At 34.4% G+C, this 22644-nt stretch overlaps 1 protein-coding gene across 1 annotated transcript in view; it reads left to right on the top strand.

Annotated features, from left to right (window-relative positions):
* Positions 1 to 22644, top strand: part of LOC129229296 (uncharacterized) — a 284947-nt gene that overhangs the window by 125963 nt on the left and 136340 nt on the right. Inside the window, exon 2 of the mRNA XM_054863573.1 lies at positions 1904 to 2291. Within this exon, the coding sequence (XP_054719548.1) occupies positions 1942 to 2291 (350 nt within the window). The 5' untranslated portion in view covers positions 1904 to 1941. The remainder of the gene's footprint in view (positions 1 to 1903; positions 2292 to 22644) is intronic.

Raw genomic sequence — 22644 nt, 5'->3', positions numbered from 1 at the left:
AAAATCGCAGTCAACAACAGCAGATCCTTAATTTATTATCAAAGTATAATTTTACTGAATTCTGTGACGATTTTTTTTCTTCTGAAAACAGTAACATACCTAAGTTTGTTCTTCATAAATTTATAAGACGACATAAATTCTTTAGCTTCGTTAATAAGAAAAAATTACAAAAAAAAATTAAGAAAACGAAAAATTTAAGATACGTAAAGACTTCCGTTAAATATGGTTGTTTGTTTTACGCGAATTGTTTTCGTTCAATACGTTACTCAAGATACGTGAAAGGTTTCCGTTCAATATGGTTGTTTATTATACGTGTATTGTTTCCATTCAATACGGTTGCTTTTTTTTACATGAAAGATTTCTGCTTTTAATTTAAGAACGGTTTCCGATAAATACGGTTGCTTATTATAAGTGAAAAGTTTCCGCTACTTACGATCTTACGGTTCTTTCTGATACTGGGATTACCATTTAAAAAATACCGAAGTTCCCATATTTCTATAGATTTCGGAAGCTTTCGAGAGCAAATCTTTTTTAATACGGAGAATTAAAAGTAAAACAACTCAAACACCACAAGTACTAAATCCAGTTTTTTGAATAAAATGAAAGTGTTTCTTTTTCACTTTTTACTACAAAATCTCGAACGCAAAAGCTGGAACCAGTACGCACTTGCTCTTTGTAGACTTGGACAATGAGCAGAAGCAATTCATAAAATAATTAAAACATCAATTTTAATATGTAGTATAAAAGTATTCAAATGTAGCAACTAACTTCGTTCAAAATTTTTGACCCAAATGTAACGAGTATTTTAGGATGGAGGAAATATTTTAGTTCAATGCTAAATGTTTAGTTCAATGCTATTTTGCTTTATTAAAGACTACAGGAACTAAAAATCATTATATTTCATTAGGAGGTTGCTAAGGCCTCCTTCAAACGAGGCAACTTAGTTGAATCAACTTCGAACGGATGGTTATCAGAAGGGCCTGATTACCGCACAGGCCTACTAGGCCTGGACCTAGGGCCCCCTCTTCTTAAGGGGCAACAATTTACATAAAAAATTATGCATAGCATTACAATTATACAAAAAATACACACATTTTAAAAATAATAACTAAAAATTAATTACTTGTTAATTGGTAAAAAACTTTCTTGAAGGAGAATTTTTATTCATTCTCCCAGTTAGGAATTTACCATGTCACAATTAAGAGAGGCCTCGAAGGAGATTCATAAATGCACATGATAAATGATTTACATAGTTCTGTGATAGACAAAGGGGCTCCCAAAAATGCCTTCCGACGGGTTCCAAACCACTACAAATCAACCACTGCATTCTACTGTACAGCCTTCAGGGGGCCTCCAAATTATTGTGTTCCTAGAGCCTCACTTTTAGTTAGTCGGGCCCTGGTTATCAGGATGTGTAACAAAGGTAGAAAAGTGAAGGAATCGCCTGGCATCCTTCACGCGACTGTAAACTCGTCACGTATGCTAGGCACATGTGCCACTACCATTTTCTTTCCGATGAGTTGAATCAACGTTTTATTTGATTCAACTCATCCGGACATTGCCAAGCGATTGCTCTACACTCGAGTAAACGTTAACTCGAATTGACTCAACTTGGTTCAACAGCGTTGCCGAGCAGCCGAGAGCGTTATGATGCTTGAATAAATTTGGCTTATTAGAAGAAAAGTTGAGTCAACTAAGTTGCCTCGTGTGAAGACAACGAAAAACGTCAGTCAACTAGTTGATAGGCAATTTTTTCGAAAGTTGATTTGACTTAGTTGCCTTGAGTATAGTACGCCTTAAGTTTATTATTTAAACTGAACGTATAAATGAGGACCTTAATAGCTGCTTGAACTATAGAAGTTGTAACAAGTTGTTAACCGCATCGTTCTTCTTCTCTTTTCAGAAGCGTATCCCCCGGTGTGTTGGGCCCACCGACCTTCGATGCCAGAAGTGCCCCTCATCCACCGCGCCCTGGTCGCCGCCCGGGAGGGCGACCTGCAGGGGCTGCAGCTGCTGCGCAAGAAGCAAGAGCTGCTGCAGGGGCTGCACGACGACTTCGGCGCCTCGTGCGTGCACTATGCCGCCCGGGGAGGGCACGTCAAGGTGCTCGAGTTCCTGGTCACCAAGTGCGGCATGCGCGCCAACTGCCGCAGCTTCGTGGGCGCGACGCCCGCGCACGACGCGGCCGCCATGGGCAAGCTCCCGGCCCTGGTCTGGCTCCTCAGAAACACGGACTGCACGTTGTGGGACAGGGATAAGGACGGAGCCACGGTCCTGCATATTGCAGCCAGGTGAGGAGCCTTTCCTTTCTTGTTTCTCACCAAGAACCATACTACAGTGCGATGATGAAAATGAAATAACAGGTAGCATTTGAAAGAGAATAGTAAAACATGTTTCTGGACGCATCAGTTACTTGCCCTCGTGTCACCGCAATCAAAATATGATGTCTTAAAAAGTGTGCGTAAATTTTCACTCAAGTTGCCAAATTTAGCGAGATTTGGTGAGCAATGGAAGACATCTTTCACGCGTTTTGCAGATGGATGTCCTGCCACATGCCGATTGTGAAATCGAGGGGTATCTTCCATTTCTCGCCACATCTTTAAATTTGGTCCTTTTCCTAAAATTTCGACAGACTGTGAGACCGTTTCTCTCGATAACGAGGACATGTGGGTAAATAATTTCTGAGCCCAAAAAACGTCTCAGTATGCTCTTTCAATTGCTACCTATTGAAACTTTTCCTATTATTACATTGTTCGTGTGGTTCCCAGGTCAGGACAGTATAACATATGTTAACCAAACTGATCGGGCCGAGCCATCTTCGGTAAATCGAAAATTCCGTATAAAAGAGGGTAAAGTAGAACCTTTTAAACCCAAACTAATTGGGGACAGGGTGGTTTCGAACTATCAAATCATTCGGAGTACAAGACATATGCTTTATGCGTGTCCTGTACCTGTACTAAGCAGCAGCTAGAGCGTGTCTAAAATTTATCATACGCGTCACAGAAAAGTGCAAACTACTTTACAATAATTTTACATTTTTTTTTTAATTTAATTACTGTAATTGTAAACAATGATTATAAACAGTATTACAATATAAAAAACAAATAAATAAGCGTACAATGTAGTATACAGTACTGAACTGCATTACTGTGTATAATATGCTAATTAGTTAGAGTTTAAAAACAATGTTTACTTCAAACGTTCTCGCTCATCTCGGTTTTCGGATTAGTGGAAGTTCTGATTACAGGGTTCGGATTAAAGAGTTTCCGCTGCGTTTAAAAACGGCTGACAGGAACGGTGGAAACTTTAACTCTGGATTTAAACGTGGGAACATTTACAAAATTATTAAATAGGATGTTTTTTAACTATATTACTGCAATTATATGCATGTTTTTCTTTTCTTTTTTTTTACAAATAAATAACACACAATCTAGAAAATGCAATGCCAATTTAATAGATATACTATAGAAAACTTTTATCTGCAGAATTATACATATGATGCAGTTAACATAAGGTTTTGTTCTTTAAACCTAAATACTACTTTTAGATTTGATTGCTTTTGAAGTTAATAGCTTTAAAAAATTAGAATTATCAACAGTGTCCAAAACATTTAGTAAATACATAAATTTGAAGGAAACCGACTTTGGTTAATTGAGATTATGGAAAAGAGAACTTCCCATAATCGAGGTTCTACTGCACAACAATGTACTGTTTCAGTCGACAGAATGTTTGTCGAAATAGGAACAACGTCTATTGGCGCGAATAAAAAGATTCAAATAGGCGGGTAATAACAATTTCCCCCTTCGTCAGGCTTACCAGAGAAAAGAAAAAAATTGGATATTGAACTGCATTGTACACTTTGTTAGCTCTTTTCTTACATATTCAAGGTTTTATTATAAATTACAAATATTTTTAAAATAAAATTGCCATTTTAACACTGCGAACATTTTCGGAACTTTTAACTGGGTCATTTTTATCGAACTTCTACAATTACCTGGATATCTAGTGGATATCTCTAATACTGGATTGGATTATCTAGTGGTGATAAGTACCAACAAAAAATTATGTTGCAAAAATTTCAAATTGTTGTTTTTTATCACTAAATACTCATGTAATAAAAACACGATAAATTGCGCCGTATAAATTCAAATATCAAAACCTCGAATTTCAAAGACAATACGCGTTGTGAAATTACAATTTTTTTACTCTACTGTTGCCTTTTTCAATAAAGTTAAAAGAAAAGGCGTAACATTTTCGGTGTTTTAAGCGAAAATGTTCGTGTACACAGAGTGTTTTCCAATTTATGTCAATGCTGCCATCTATGAATCAGAAGCAAGACTATTCATTTTCCACGGTGTCTCGTTAGATGGCAGCACTAAAGTTAATGCGGTTTCTGATGATTCTCCGGTTTCATGTTGGTGCTGCCATCTGTAGTAAAAATTTGTAATCCTGAATTTTAAAAAGAGTAAATATAATAATCCAATCGTACATATAATAAAAGTATAGTAAAAATTAAAAGTTAATTCTAATAAAATTACTAGAACACATTTTTAATGCATACGAAAGTTTTTTTCTGAACAATTTTACGGAGTTTAATTTCATAACTACTGTCTAAAAACTTCATTCCATTAATATACTCACTGATATACAGACACACACACAATTTTTATGTATTTTACCTGCAGCGTTCTATTAATGATGCAGTTAACGTAATGTTTTGTTTTTTCAGCCTAAATACGTTGCAAAAAATAATTACATTGATTGCTTTTGAAGTTAATAGCATTTAAAAAATTATGAGTTATTGACAGTGTTCCAAACAAATACATAAAAATACATAAATTTCAAGAAAACAAACTTTGGTTAGTTGAGGTTCTGGATTAGAGAATTTCCGATAATTTGCGTATTGCACATACAGTGGCTCCCAAAAGTGTTCGGACACCTACGACTTTCAATGAAGTAGGCCGCCATTGGTTATAATTAATACTTTGGAATAGGTATTTAATTATACGATTTATGATCTATTTTTAACAAAACTATATGTTGTAACTTAACTTTTAATAAAATGTTAAAACTTATTTTTAAAAAAAATCGAAAACCAAAAAGTGCCGGAAATTTTATTTTACAAAAGTCTTTGTACACATTAAAAAATGTCTTGATATTATTGAATAATCTAACTTTTTTCCTAAGTTATTATTTAGTAGAATATCATGAAATATCAACAATAGCTTTTAAACGTCTGGGATTAGATTTTATTGTTTTTTCTTTCTTTTTTTTGGGGCAATTTCTGAGTAAGTGTTCAGCCACACTTCGAACCTTACTCTTTCTAGCTCTCTTTTCGTTTCAAAGTCGTATTTTCGTAATCTAGCCTCTAGATATCTCTAAATACGTTACGTTAATTCAATTCTGGAGATTGAGGGGATATTTTCTAAACTTTAGGTCACTTTTCGAAGCACTAGACGCAAACGTTGACAACTGCGTGCTTCTTATCGTTATTTTGATAAAGAAAAAAGTTGTTTCCGATAACAAATTTTTGGCTAAGAGTTTGAAATTGTTTTTAAAAATATTTAAATGAACAGCATGATTCATTATTTCATCAAAAAATTCTAAACTACCAAGTCCTGGTGCTGATATGCACCCTCTCACAAGTACACCTTCACCGTCCTGATTAACGGTTTGGGGTCAAAATGTCGCCACCGAAATGTCGCGGGACAAAATGTCGCGGCCAAAATGTCGCCGGTTCAAAATGTCGCCGGGCCGAAATGTCGCTTGTCCAAAATGTCGCCAGGCCAAAATGTCGCCGGTCCAAAATGTCGCTTGTCCAAAATGTCGCCGGGCCAAAATGTCGCCGGGCCAAAATGTCGCCGGGCCAAAATGTCGCCGATCCAAAATGTCGCCGGCCCAAAATGTCGCCGGGCCAAAATGTCGCTGGGCCAAAATGTCGCCTGTCCAAAATGTCGCCGGGCCAAAATGTCGCCTGTCCAAAATGTCGCCGGGCCAAAATGTCGTAGAACCAAAATTCGCTCATTCAGTTGGTAAGAAAAATGTAAATGTACAAAAATGCTGTTTAACACCAAATTTGCAGAATTAATGATTACTGCCTTTAATGAATGTCTTCGTTAAAAATGGGACTGAACTGAGTTTCTTGATGAATTCTAAAAAGATTATTCCGTTTTGATTCGCAACTCTCGGCTGTTTTCAGCAAACAAATAGAATACAAGTGTTACGTTATCTTATTTCTTGTGACTCGCTATCTACCAACTGTAAAACGTTCCGACGGCGTTCAGTTCTGACGTTCGATAAATTTTTTAAAACTTTTCTTCAAGAATAGTGTGCGTTTGTATGTGACCGATTTTTTGGGGCCATTCTACGTCAAAACCTGTGGTAAGAATTCGAACAATACCCGCAGGTACCCATATATGATTTAGGGCTGCGTGGTTTTTTTTGCGTCAATTCGTTCAAGATAGTGGAGTAACTGAACGTTTTCATCGATATGCGTGACTGTCATTGCTCGAAAAATGATGAACGGAATCAAATAAAATGTTAGGAAGCAGCAGGGGGACAGATTTTGGGGCCAATAACACCAGAGGGTGGAGCAATCGAATGTTTTTTTTCCTTTCTTTTTTTTTATCTGTGACTGATATATCTCAAAAAGTAATACAGTAGACCCTCGTTTTCAGCAGGTTTATTTTACGCGGTTTCGATTATACGCGGTTGAAGATTTGACACCTTTATTTTATTTACGCAGATGAGTTTCGGTTTTACGCTGATGCGGCAATGCAAACAGGTAACATTTTCCTCTCTTTCAAAACCCAAGCTCCTATAGATTGCAGATTACTCGTAACTAACTGCATTTTGGCGTGCTAATAATCGAACTTGGGTCCTTGGAGACATTTTATGCGATTGTTTCCAGAGCTTTTTCCGTTATAGAAGTAAAGTGATTAAACTCACACAGTTCAGAACTCACTGGAAGAAGAGCTTTTAGGAGTGACAAAGGAGGTCAAAACCAACGAGGATACCGACTCCGGTGACACACAACCAAAAACGCTCACATTGAAAATTTTGAACCATTCGTAGACAATAGAAATAATCTTTTTTCTGATTTGTTAGTAAAGGAAGATTTTATCTAGGAAATGACGCAAGTGGTCATGGATGCGTTAATGCTCAACAAAGAATTAGAGGAAAAATTCTTAATGACTACCAAAAGACTATCCTAGCCAGCTCTTCTTCATAAACAGAACACGAAATTAGTTTGTTTTCTTTATGCATATTATGCATAAAAATCGATATAAGTACACATTAAACTTTTCATACAATTAGTCATCACTAGAATGAAGTATTTTTTTTATCTACGGAACCTAATCCCTATTTTGAACCCATTCCCTATTTTTGATATTAGGTCTCAATTTACGCGGTTTCGATTTACGCAGCATTTCCGTGGAACATAACACCCGCGTAAAACGAGGGTCTACTGTACAAGGGTTAAGACAAAATTTGGTCTACAGGTATATCTTAAAGGGCGAGTTGCTCATTTATTTTTGGCTTCAGTCATCCCAAAAGGATGGATCACCGAATATTTTTAATCGTTTTATGTGACTGCTATATCTCAAGAAGTAATGCGAGGATTCATACAAAAATGTAGTATGCAAGTGAAATTAAACGAAAACAAGCCTTATTTTCGTTAAGTTGAGTTTCGTAATCGTTTACGTGAGTCAGCGTAATTAAATAAACAATGAAAAATATACTGAATTTAAATATGAGAGGTTGAGCAAGATATCAATAAAATCTAAATTAGCCGTGTATTCCTCTCATTTTTGTAGCACTTTAACTAGCGTGGGTGTTAAATAAAAACTGAGTTTGCATTCTTATACAATTTGCGTAGTAAAAATTCAATAATTAAAACAGCATTTTTTTCTGAGATGGGGAAACTTATTTGTTTATTATTATTATTATCAGTATTCTTTTCTTTCTGAATTACCAAGCTATATTGAGCTAGAACTATTACTTTTTGAAACTCATTTTAAAAATAAGTCTAGGTCAAAATTGATCTGAATAATCTCATTGATATCAGTTATTTCACCCTACATTGTGAAATTTTTTCTTTTCTATTTAAAATTGGAAAATGTGATTCAGCTGACAAGCGCTACTTCGCAAGCATGAAAGTATCCTCTTGAAAACCTGTAATAAAATAGCTGTTCTGAAATTGTCCCCCTTGATGTTCTATCGAATATATACATTTCATGAATGTTGAGAATTGAAAATATTTGTCATCGCGTAGAGTCGTTTTCAAAAATCTGAGTGAAAGACACCTGTTTTAGCAATTACGGGTTTCATTGATTTCAAAAGATTTGACGGTGAAGATTTCGACGTAATTTCAGAATTTTACTCATAAGACAGAGTTTCCACGGCAATAATCTGTCATCTCTGTTAAACATTTGTTTTGCTGTCCCAAAATCCCGGTCGCAAAGGACATACAAATGTCCTCTCAGAGGAAGGTCTCGAGCAGTCTTGTTAAACTTCTTCAGTTTCATTTCCAGAAAAAGTCTCAGAACAGTTTTGATCTTACGTTAACCAACGTATATCTCACTGAAAACGTACAGTTTTTTTTTTTTTTTTTTTTACAGTTCTTAGGGTGATGTTAAAAAATCTATGAGAAAATTAAATTTCATTAAGATACCTTTCTACTTGATTTCCACCCTGGCCCGTGATTTCGAATTTTTCTAGTGAAAGGGGAGAGGGAGGATAACGGGCATATAACCAATGCAAATTTCATAGGATTGCTATAAAAAGCACTTCCACTTGTATATATAAAAAAAAATTCAAAGTCGTGGGCCATTCCGCCTGATCCCCTAAATTACTGACTTGTCGCTAAGGTAATAATATGCTAGAGTGAAGGAGTTATTTGTTTTTACTTCATTATGCCAAAAAATACAAGCCGTCTATTCTCTTGCCTTATTCACATAGCGCCTCACTATTCTTTCATTCGCCTTTAGAACAGTTTAGTTTTACTTCCATACCAATTTTTTGTCTGAATCCTTGCGTTACATCTTGATCCTTTGCTTTACATCTTGAGTATTATTATTAATTAGATTAAACGAGAAAGAGAAATCCGTTGCAGCAGCCTTTCGCATGTTTACGTTCTTAATAGTATACAGAAAAACGTATGTTTTTCTGAAAACTATTAATTTTCTGGAATTAATCTGATGCTTACGAATTAAGACAGGAGAAAACGTTTGGAATTTTTGAAGGAACTTACTTTGAAAGGCAATTAATATTCTTTCGCAACTTTTATGCTGAAAAGCATCGACGTACATTTAAATTTTTCGTACCAATTGAACTAGCGAATTTTGGGCCGGCGACATTTTGGACTGGCGACATTTTGAACCGGCGATATTTTGGACTGGCGACATTTTGGACTGGCGACATTTTGGACTGGCGACATTTTGGACTGGCGACATTTTGGGCCGGCGACATTTTGGACCGGCGACATTTTGGGACGGCGACATTTTGAACCGGCGACATTTTGAACCGGCGACATTTTGAACCGGCGACATTTTAGACTGGCGACATTTTGGGACAGCGACATTTTGGACCGGCGACATTTTGGAACGGCGACATTTTGGAACGGCGACATTTTGGGACGGCGACATTTTGGCCGCGACATTTTGGCCCGCGACATTTTGGCCGCGACATTTTGGGCGTATACCCTGATTAACTGATCCAAATTCTTAAAATTAAATTCCTCATTTTTTCTTCTATTTACAACAATTTAACCAAAAATGTTGAAATCATTTTTATCTGTAAGTAATCCATAATTCCAAACGTTTTGAGCTTATTTATCATTGATTTTGTGGCGAAAAGCTCAAGCTTTCTGCTTTTCGCACGAACAAGAAAATTTCTGCGGGAAGAAGTTCCATTTAATAAGCTAATCTGAGAACGTGGCGAACAATTTTAGGTAAAAATTAAACGTAAATTTTTTCATTATATTATGCAGAAACTTTCATAGCACTCAAATGTGTATTTTTCATAAATTTTTAACTGTAAATCTCCCATCACATTGTGTTAATTTTGCCGGTTGACCTTTTCTTACCTTGTTTTCGGTCCGATTCCTTTCTTTAAAGCATTTTATCAAGAACTTTACTATAGAATGGAATAAATTAACTAATTTAGAGACCTTTCAAACCAATTTAACGCTACTGTGAGGAAAAAATCAAAATGGTTTTTGTTGTTTTTTACGAATACCAGCCATTTTAATGTAATAAGCAAAATATTTGGAAATAAATAAGCAAAAAATTGAAGTCAAATGGATTTTAAGGCTCAACACAATGCAATAATAATAATAATAATAATAATAATAATAATAATAATAATATCAATAATAATAATAATAATAATAATAATAATAATAATATCAATAATAATAATATCAATAATAATAATAATAATAATAATAATAATAATAATAATAATAATAATAATAATAATAATAATAATAATAATAAAATGTGCGTCACGGGACACTGGGCAGAAGTGATTACTTTCGCAGGATTAAATTATTATCATTATTTAATCCTATGAAAGTAAGAATTGGCTTATGGTAGCTATAATATGCAACGATTTTTTTTTCTAGCATTGTATGTTATCTAAAAATCTTGCAAAGACTGCATCAAGTGCAGATCCGTGACTTGTAGTAGCTTCTTCTGGTTTATTAACCATTTGTAGTTGTAATTTGGATTGTAGAAACGATAATTTTTTAGCTCGATCAGAAGCAAAATTAACATTAAAATCAACGGTTAAAATTAAAGAATTGTATAATAATCTTCATTAACTAAAGCATTCTTGCGCATAATTTAAAAGCTGTTTATGGATAAATTGAATAATACTTGAAATACTTTTGTTTGGAGATATATATGTTGGCAATAATAATTTGTTGCTTTCCTTCATTGAGATGATTTCAGAATTGCTCTAAATGAAAAATAATTTTATTCTTTGATCACCATTCAGACAACTTTTAACCATAAGTTTTGATGTCGACTCAAAAACAATAGATTAAATGAAGCGTCGTTTCTAAATATTTCGTTTATAAGAAAAAACACTCAAACTTACGAATTATTTTAGATTTTACTCTGTGATGAACAAAATAAATGTTTATTTATTATTTTTGTTTTCTCGGCCGTCCCCGACCCTCGCGTTGCGGAGTCTGCCGTGATGAAGTTTGTTTAAAATATGTACACTTTATCACAGTTCAAAACCCTAAATGAAGCGAGATATTTTTAGTACAACTAATCGCAAAAATGTTTTTGCTTTGTAAATAAATTTAAAGATTAAATGCTGTTTTGAATATATATTGTTTACAATGTTATTGGCATTATATTGTATTATTAAACTCACCTTTCGTTAAGAGATTGCGTTATGTTGCCACGATCATCCATCTTCTGTTAGTTTCATTACTTTTTCTACTATCACTCAACGCTTAAAACTGACCCAAAAATTAAAGGAACAAAATTTCCCCGAGCATGCGCGCTTCTGTCGTATGCGCGAACGAAAGGAATGCCAGACGAGAGTTGCGCCGTTACTCGCGTTATGTCACAAATCGGTTACCCTACCATAAGAAATTATCACATCAAAAACGACATATGATAATTTTAATCATGAATTTATTCGAAAATATTTGAGTGCACGATGACTTTTGTGGCGTGTTATTTCTCCATCTCTTCGTTTTTTGACCCATTAAAAAAATTTAAAAAAAAAATATCCGTCAGTTTTTTTGAAAACAAATTACTGGGTTTTATTTAGAATGACATTGGAACGAGTGAAAAAATATTGGACTTTATATTCGAATTCAGTTTCGCGCTATTTTGGTTTTTCTAAAAAATTCAAAGTGTACGAACATTTTTGCGAGCCGCTGTATAAAGGATAAATGACTAATTATATGCATGGTTAAGGGTGTTTTTAAATGTGGATTGCATTTGAACTGTGTTGTTGCAGTTCTAGTGCAAACAGGGCCCGGCTACGAGTATTGTGGACCCTGGGCAGGAATTTTATTTGGTGCCCCTTCACACTCATATACTATGTCGTGAAGTAACAATATATTTTGATGATTACATGCTGCCGCAACCAAGCCAAATTTGGAGAATACCTTTATTAAAATATTTATCATCATAAGTAGCAACAATATAAGTAGAAGCGATGTAAATATGACAAAAAAAAGCGCTATAAATATGAGATGTCGTGATATTTACTTAGTTACAACAATATGAATCATCCAAAGTATTTATTATGTAACATAGAAACTAAGTAATACTGCAAATTAGAGGTCAATTCGTAAATTTTTCACTACCGGAACGCCACTAAAAAGTAATTAAATTCTGAGTCATGGCTAATTCACCCCTGTGTAAATATAGTGTAATAGAGTGCCAGACCTACGTCATACTATAAAGACACAATTTTTTTTTACGTAAGCACATCACAGCAGGTAAAAAGGTTCGGTATTATTTAAGCTGAGCCGCGCTGGCTTTGGCAGGAAACAAGTAGCAGAGATGCGTAAAATTGCTGCAAAAACTAAATATCATAGATTTTTTCAATGTCACGTGACCTGGTGGTCCTCATTCAACCATCTCTGATTTGCAGCTTCTAAGACACAAATCATGAGGGTCTAGGATACCCAGTTATGTTCCCATCAATTTTTCTGAGGGTATACTCACATTAATCAGTTATGTACAACATGTGTATTCGATCATATGCATAATGTATCATAGTATGAAAATTTTTTGAAGCTTGAGGGTATACGCTATATGTCTAAAAAACGTTTGAGAGTATACGGCGTATATGGAGTATACCCCCTATAGGAACACCACTGAGAATACCTCAAAAAGAAAGAAAAACGTGGGCTCGAAAATGGCCTTCAATGAGGTAGCTGCCTGAACATGACACGAATGGCGCTTGATCCGCCATTTAGGAGCCCGTTTGTTTTCTTGATCCCAGATCCTCAGGCTTTGGGTCTTGGAAGCTGAAAATTTGTATAGGTTAGTTTTAAAGGCATGTTTGCACCTCTATAAAATTTCGTTCAAATCGGAGATCGTCGGGTGGAGACGACGAGGTCACTTGACATGGAATGACTTAATGATGCTTGATTTTTGACGCACTTTTGCTACCTGTTTCCTGCCAAAGCCAGCGCGGTGCAGCTTAAATAATAGCAAACCTTTCTTACCTGCTGTGTGTGCTTACACAGACAAATTTTGGGCCTTTATACTATGACGTAGGTCTAACGTGCATGGGCTCCTGCTCTATAAAGCTTGGAGTGACTTAGAGATTTATGAAAGAGATTAAAAATTTTAAGGAGAAATGTTTTCTTCAATTTTTATGCCTACATTTTTCTTTAGTGCGGCATGAAATTACCAGGGCTTTGGAGTCGTAGTCGAAGAGTCGGTCTGATTTTGGGGTAAAGGAGTCGAAGTCGTTAGAAAACAAGCTGACTCCGACTCCCCGAGCTTTATTTTTTCTTTAACTTTCATTGAAAAAAACTGACTACCGTAGGTTCGATTACTTGTATATATGCCTACTAATAAGAAAACAACTGCCATAGGCAACCAGCTGGCTTGAATGTTTATAGAACTTTCTGTAATAGCTACCTACACCGTTCCCTATAATTTGCTTGTTTTATAACTTTCTTTAACTAATAGCAACATTCAGCAAACGGTTTTGTGACCTAACATTTTCTAAATGATCACTTTCAAATAAAAATAATAATATATTTTTTACTTCGATCTCAAAAATGGAAGTAAAGGATCTTCGATGCTGCAGTTATAAAATAGTAAAAGAAATGTATCCCTTGAGCAAGTCGGGGGCTGTGTTCGGAAAATTCAAATAAGTTTTGGCGCGAAAGCGCGAATCTAAAAGATCCGATGAAATATATGTAATGTTTTTTAAATCCAAATACAGTAAAATCCCTCTAATGCGGACACTAACGGGACAATTTTTTTTATCCGCAATAGAGAAGTGTCCGCAGGACAGGGGTTTAATAATGTTATTTGCATCGGAACTGGGGAATTGAAAATTATCCGCATAAGAGGGGTGTCCGTCAGGAGGGCTTTTACTGTACTATTTCTGTAAGCTTGGTTCTCACTAAGAAGTATGAAATAAAATAAGTATATGATTTGTTTGTTACAACACTCAATAATTGTAGTTGCTCTTAAAATCTTCATATAAAGTTAATTAAAAAGCAGCCAATAAAATTTAAATTAAAAATTGAGCAAAAAAGAAATATAGGTTTTGTTAAATCTATTCGTACCGCCGTATTTTGTGTGAATTTTACTCCGGACATACATTGTACCCTGCCTCTTCCCGCAATATAGTGTCCCATTTTCGTGGAAATTTTATAGGTAAAATATTAATTATAAGATTTTTTAGGGCAACTTTTCATAACTAAAGTATATTTATATTTTTGTAAACTCTGAAATTATTTTGATGTGTCACCTACCAGATGGGTATCACCCAGGGTTGACCCCCCTCCCTCGAGAAAGGTTTTATGGCTTAGCAAGAAAGCTTTTCAAGTTACAACTTTCAAAAATTGACAGCACACAATTTAACCAACATCGATTTATTAAATACATTACAAGGAAAACAATGTAATCCTTTTCAATTTTCTTAAAAAATTGGGATTTTTAAGTAATCTCACTTTAAAAATCGCAACTATTGGAAAATTTGACTATCAAATTAAATTTCTAACGTTGTATGCATATTAAGTTTACGATAAAATACAATGAGAAAATTTCATAAAAAGGAATCAATAGTTCAATCTCTGTATAGGACCCTCCCCCCTTCCCATGAGGGGAGAGAATTGAAAAATTAAATAAGCCGGAGTCGGAGTCGGAAGTTTCAAATTCCGGGAGTCGGAGTCGACGATTTTCCTACCGACTCCACAGCCCTCTGTGCCCCTATATTTTACGAAAGAAAGAAAGAAAAAAAAAGTGAAATAAAAACACTTTGCTGTTTGGAAACCGAACAAGTTATAGGCAATAAAATAAATTTCAACAGCAGTATAAAAATGATAAAAACCTATTTTTATCTACAGAGCATAATGTTTTCCACAACAATTATCTAGATCAAATGTTTTTCAAGAAAAGATCTTGATTTTATATCATAACAGCATTAAACGCCGAGATTCGGTGTCAGCAAATTACATGATAAGTATCTGTCACGTTCCTTTGTAATCTTTGTTATTTAAATCTTTATTTTTCACGATTTGCCTCTCTGATAAATATTTTTGCACACACCCTGCGGCGCTAGTATAAATTGTACGCGGTCTCGGTAGTTTGGCCTTCCGTAAAATAGAACAATGAACTCTCTAATTAACTTCTATTTTTTGAAACAGAAAGTGAGATCTGTTTATTCATCGAAAGCGGTAAAAATGCTTTCAAACAGCAAGGTAAATAGCTGTTGCTCGTTAAATATGTATTCGATGATGGTTTCAGTATCAGTGCATATCTGGGTAACGGAACGTTGGATAAACAATTGCGAATCTTCCGTTAAGATCCTTGCTTCAGATCAATTCCATCCGAGTGCCTAGAACTCGGAAAGGGAAAGGTTACTGGTATATAGAGAGATTGGCGGATTTTAAATTGAATTACAGAAATGCAGATTTTAAAGTTCGGTGAAAGGAGAAGGGATACTTAAAAATATCGCTAAATTTAAGTTAATTATTCACTACTTTCCACACCGACGCACTAACATCGTTTCGATGCATCTCAAAGTGATTTTCGAGAATTAAATATATTTTTTTCTCTCTTTTTTTTAACTCCAATTTTATGCTCAATTTGCATAAAACTTTGCTAATGCAGACATGGCCCGACTAAGATGTCAAGGGACCTAAGGCCAAAAAATTCTTTGGGCCCTTGTATACAAACTGTTTAATGTTAGCCATTGGATAAAATATTTTTTGCCCTTTGGGGGGCGACTAAATAGTAGGTTCCCTTCCGACACGGTCTAGTCGGCCTATTCAGTAATCAAGACCTGATGTAGGCCCAAAGTATTTTACATTGCTCTGAAAGGTTGCAATGGGAAGATAGTTTTAAATTTTTGCAATGGGCAGCGTTGGGTCAAAAAACGCAAAAAAGGTTCAAAGCAAGTGCTAAAAAAAATCATAATGCATAATTTTACTTTAATAGTGTTTATCTTTATCAGGAGAATTAAGAATTGATGGCAAAACTGATAATCTCCCATTATTTAACACACAGTATTTAAGGAATTCATCGCATGTCTAATAACTTTCTACTATAAAATTAATTAAAAATAGGGCACTTCCCGATGCACATGCGCGTAATTTCTTTTCTTTTCGTTTTTTTTTTTTTTTTAATTTAAAAAAATACTTTTTACATTTGACTACAAACAAGCTATTAATAAAAATCTGCCAATGAAACATCTTTTTTTCCAGTATGGTCATCTACTAAGAAGAAAATTAATACTGTACAGCATTTACACATTTTATTCACCTTTGCATCATTTCTGTAAGTATTGTTTAGTGTCTCCTACAAGCGACGGCGGTACTGAGGAGGTTATTGCCGGGGGCAGTCTAGTGGTTAGGACATCAGACTTGTGATCAGAGGATCGTGGGTTCGATGCCGGATTCAAACCCGTAAAATACAAATCAAGTGCATGTGGGTTATGTGTTTGTCAAGTCAATGGACCCACGAGTCTTGTGGACGGTTGTTGAACAACTTACCATGGTATATAAAAAATCTCATTTCCTTCCAACCTTGCATCTAAATCGTGAAAATAAAGATCACTAATGACGCCATCTATCTTTATTAAAGCGAATTATTGCAGATATGTGTTACGAATAACGGTGACCTACCTACTAAGTGCCCCTTTGTAACTGAATGTGAAAATTCTTCTCTTAACCTAAAAAGTAAGAAAATATTTTAAGTAAAGTTTATTCACATTTTACGAACAATTCAACATTTTAATCATACAGGGTGACAAGAAATAACTTCGACACACGTAATGCACCATAACTTTAATTCTAATGAAAATATTACGACCAAACTTCAAAATAAATAGGAATACATTATTTCGTCTAATATATTTACAAATTTTCAAAGTGGCTACCTTTAGGATTAATACAGAGCTTCAAGCTTGTCACAAAATTTTCGGCTCTGGGCAGCAACTCACTTATTGATATTTTATCCAATGCCTTGCATAAAGATTTCTTTTGGGATGCCAAAGTTTTATGAGGTTTAGCATACACCCTTGTCTCTGCGATGGATCAAACAGAACAGTCCATTGGGTTCAAATCTGGGGAATACGGTGGCCACTCTTGAGCTCCAATGAAGTCCGGAAAATGTGTCTTGCCCCAGACTTGAATGCCTTTAGCTCTATGTGCAGAACTGGAATCCTGTTGTAAGGTCCATCTTTATTTTCCAAAGAGCTTTTGCGACCAAGGTAAGACAACATCTTCCAAAATGCGTTTGTGATATGCTTCTTGACTAATTTTATCCCCTGATCAACACAAGCAAGTGATATTTTCCCACTAGCACATATCCCACCCCAAACCATTAGATTGGGGTCGTTGACGTAGTTCAACAGAGCGAGAAGGTCCTGGAGACAAGGGTATGTGCTAAAATTCATGAAACTTTGGCATCCCTAAAGAAATCCTTATGCAATGGAGGGGCTAAAATATCAGTCAGTGAGTTGCGACCCAGAGCTGAAAATTTTGTGACACGTTTAAAGCTCTGTATTAATCCTAAAGGTAGCCACTTTGAAAATTTGCAAATATATTCGAAATATTGTATTCCTATGTATTTTGAAGTTTGGTCGTAACATTTTCTTTAGAATTAAAGTTATGGTGCATTATGTGTGTCTAAGTTATTTCTTGTCACCCTGTAATATTAGTTAAAATATTTTATCAATAATAAAATGTTAATTTCGTGCGCCTTATAGTGGTCAGAACATAAACATTCACACATCCGTAAACAACCACAAGTACTTTGTCTTTTTTTTTCCATCTCCAGTTCGAATCAATCTAAAAGAATCCTTTTAACTCCTTAAGCGTAATCATTACTTTGTCTCCGTGGTGTAAAAATTGATAAGTTCAAGTAGCTGGCCTGTCGATTCAATCGAAAAGAAGCCGTCAAGAATTTGACGGCGTTATCCAACCCCGAAGTTTTATTCTGCGAAGGAATCAGGTCTCGTTCTAAAACATTGTTTCTCAGTTTGTTCTCAAAGTAGCGCAGGAAGAAAACGTAGCGGTGATGCTTTAGGGCTAAATCATGAAGTATTGCATTTACTTAATCGCTAGGATGCGTTGGTTAATTGAGTAAGATGGGCTGATGGCAGAATAATCCTTCTGCGGATAAGTTGTCTTTAATGTTTATTTTGCTCTCTTAAAAGATTTTCAACACAAATGAGCAGAGGACAGATTTCGGCACTTTAAAACAACAATCTTCATATATATAATAGCGAATGATCGAGTAATGCTCCTGACGTCATCAACAATGAAACTCGCGCCACGGCATGATAATTTGATAATATTTGTTGGTAATATTTGACATGCAGGGAAATGCTTTATTTTGACGAGACTGAACTGGATCCGGTATCTTAACTGTTTTACTGGTAAGGCTCATTTTAGGAGAATGAATAAACGAAAAAGTGGTCAACAATGAACGCTATCTACTGGAGTTTAGGGTTAATCCACTGGAGTTAGGGTTAAAATTTCAACTATCAAAGTATCACCAAACATGCCAATTTCTTCGTTCAAATGTAGAAGCACTTTTCACCCGTCCTAGGTTGACGGGTGATTGACTAGTGTTAAATAAAATGCTTGGCAATGAAATGTCTAAATAACATAAAAACGTAATGACGTAAATGACGTAATTGTGATAAACCTGAGTTCTTTAATTAACTTCAGAACAAATTCAAATACTTCCTTAAAACTCGGAAGTATTGATAGATTGAAATTTTACAAATTAGTTGAGCTATTATATAGTTTCGGATAGTGATATATGGAAAAGATAAAACTGGTTAAAATTTACCTTTGTTGTGGAAAGAGGGGGGGGGGGAGATAGTGTTGTGGACATGTCAAGGTTTCGAAGTTGGTTACTTTTTCAAAGTTACTTAAGAATTTCAAAAACGTTTTAAAATTATGTCAAAAGTAGGGCTAAATTTCTGATGAATTTTAACATATAAATGAAAGTTCGGTGATTATTTTTGTAGAAGTCATTCAATGAAATGAAAAAGAATCACATGACTTGTGTCTATTAATCACAACAAACGTTAGACCCCGGTAAAATAACGGGAATAAAAATCTTAATTTCTCAAAAATAAAATAAAAGCCAATTTGCCTGCAAAGAGATGCAATATTCCACAATCAATGATTACTGCTGTAGAAAAATCGTTATTTCGTTCGTTTTATAAGTTAATTTAGTTTCAAGGATATGAAAATATGCAAAGCAAAGCTTTATTTTCTTGGGAGCTCGGAAGAATTCAACTCTTGCCCTCCTTTTCAATTTTATATTTTGCACATCAGACGCGCGGGAGACATGGCATCAGAACGCCAACTATTGGAAACAATTGGGACCGGACTCCAATTTGATAATCAAAAGGTTAGATCACTGGATTTTTCCCGAGAAAAGGGTCTGTTTTGAATAATAACTGCATGTATGTTGAAATGGGAGAATTTAAAAAAAAAAAAAAGAGTTTCAATTAATTCAATGAAAAATCAGGCCACCCTGCGAAGGAAGGCAGCCAGAAATAGAACTGTACTTTGAGATGGTGACTCATATATATAATCCTATTATTTTCTTTCAGAAATTCCGAAAGCGATTTGGATAATCAGCGATTCAGATAATCATAGTTTGGATGATTGGACTTCGACTGTATTTTGAAGTTCTCAATATTCTCCTCTTTTCAAAGCAAATAAAAAGCGTACAGGAAAAAAAAAATAGAATGACCGATGTATCCGCATCTTTACCCCGAAAAATAAATCAATAAATAAATTTAAAAAAATATGTTTTGCCTCATATGCGTAACTCGGCATGTATGCTGTAGGAAATAACTCCGCTTTGACGCAGCAGTTGGTCGACTTAATTCCGGAAGGTGTTTTAGTTCATGTCTACCCTTAAAGTAGACTCCTCACTGCTTTGAATTTATGCAATTAACCTTGTCACTTAAACCCATTGCCTTTGCAAATTCTGAGAAGAAATTCGGAAATACCGTAGGTCGATGAGAGTATATGGCCTCAGATTTGCTTCCGAGGTCGTTTACGATCTCATTAATTGCGTAAACATCGTAAAAACACTTTTTACGGATGCAACAGCGGTTCAGAAAATACCTACTTTCCAAAATTTAACCAGAGGTATAAATGATGTCGGTAGAACTTGACCTTGTGAAGGTCAATCAGTTGGTTATTATATTCATTTTAATTGTAAGGTCGCATTCTAACCCAATATCCCATTTAAAACATTATACAAAAAATGTTTTGCATATAGCAAAACGTTTTTTCAACTCTTCCTAATGACCAGAATTTTTCCAGGACTTGTTTCTTCGTACTTTCTTTTCGTAAAAAAGAAGCTCAAAAACTTTATTTTGAGTTCCTCTCACCCTCCTCATGTAATCTATGTTTTTGTTACTCTGGCGGAACTGTCTTAGCAATCTATTAAACTGGTAAACCATAAAGTGGTAGGTACGTGGACCCTGGAATAACATTGCCATCGATTTATATGTTACTGTGAAAGTCAGTGTTTTCCTATTTTATCCACCCCGGAAAAAGTCGTCGAAAAAAACCGTCCCGGACAAAATGTCATTTTGTCCATTTCGTCATTTTGTCCACCTTTTCGGTAAACTGAAAGTTTTTAGTTAAAAAATTGAAGTTTAAAAATAATAAATAATTATATAGATTCTTCCTATTCAAGTAATATTTTAATATAAAAATATCATACATAAATATGTATATAAACAATTGATTAAAAAATATTTTGAAGAGAAAATGAAAAAATTAAGATCAGTTGAAGTTTATATAAGTGTTTATATAAATCAAATGAGTGTTAATAAGTTATAATGCTTAATAAGTTATAATATACATTATCTACATTTTAAGATGTTTATCTGTGATATAGAGTTATAACTGCCTGTAAAAAATTAAAAAGTAGAAATAAAAAGTTTTTAAATGTTGAAGTCTCAAAACATTAAGAGTCATACTTAAAAAAAAAAAGAAAAAGAAAAAAAAAAAGAAAAAAGAAAACTACTTGATATTAATAAAGGGAATGTTGACATGAAGTGAAATCTGTTCTTGTAATACAAATACAAATGTGATGATCAGCAACAGGTTCTGAATCCAGCTAGGCTGTTCCTAGTCAATTTATTAGTCCCCAATGAAGATTAATGGCCATTTTAAAGCTATCTACCCCCTTGCTCATTAAAGTCTCTTCTGGTACATTGTTCTTAATTCCCACAACCCTACTAAAATAACAATTTATATGACATAAACGTATCCATAAAAACATGCAGAGTACATAAATATTTTACTATGGGGTGAAATCAATAAAAACTCGAAAAATATAACCGTAAGATGTTTTTAGTCTATAAATCTTCGTTTTGCATGTATGTCTCCAAGCATTTCATTTGACTTTTCCATTGAGTTTAATTTCTACTATTGTAATATATAATAATATAATCATGCCCAATAGCTCAATCATTGTTAAATTTTGTTAATTTTAAGTAAATTATGATCTTCAATTAGTTGCACCAATGTGTAATTAAAAACGTTTTTGGATTTATACAAATCTGAAGTTAACAATCATTCTATTTTAATTAAATGATTAATTCATAATAATGTATTAGAATTATCTACTAATTTTTATTACACCATAACAATAAATTTATGTATGGATAATCAGTTGATTTTTCATTTTGTTCCATTTCATCCAATTTCTTCCGGCTTCCCAGACTTTTTGCGAAAAAGTGGACGAAATAACCACCCTGGTGAAATAGAGAAATCTGGTAAGTGTCGACTTTAGCCGGTGAATATTAACATTTACACAGCAAAGACATCCGTTAAAAACCGAATATTTCCGGTGGATCACCAGTGAAAGTCGGTGTTCTCCAATTTCGATCTTTCATTGTAAGATATTTATCAATTAAATTATTTACATTTGTAAAAACTTTGGCAGAAAAGAGGTTCACAAGATAATATTAATAAAAGGACAATTTATTAATTAAATACTGTCCTCAAATTAAGGATTTTCTTTTTAGGAAACTCGATTACAAGTTATGAATAGACGATTTTAGAATTTTATTTTTAAGGTTGAGTTAATTCGCGATTTAAATCGTTCTCTTCTAATTAACACCAAGTGCTCGTTTAAAAAAACTTTTTTACCGTCCGCACTAACTTTTCTGGAAATTCCTTGATTTTTAATTCACTGTTTTGCCTTTTCTTGCTTTTTCTTTTTGCATACATATTAAAATTTGTCAAAACCAATGAAACAATTTTCCCTCATTTTGAAGACATTGGATACACAGGAAATAAAACACAATATGTGTTTAAAGCACGATTTTGTTCTAAAATTGTAAAAGATTCCTAAACAATTATATTTCGTCATTTTTTAAGTGCCGAAAGATAAGGTGTTTTCGCAGCACTGTACGCTGCAATAATAA

This window comes from Uloborus diversus, chromosome 9, assembly GCF_026930045.1.
Source record: "Uloborus diversus isolate 005 chromosome 9, Udiv.v.3.1, whole genome shotgun sequence".
Taxonomy (NCBI): domain Eukaryota; kingdom Metazoa; phylum Arthropoda; class Arachnida; order Araneae; family Uloboridae; genus Uloborus; species Uloborus diversus.
The sequence above is the reverse complement of the archived record's forward strand: the minus strand, read 5'-3'. Positions and strand labels throughout refer to the sequence as shown.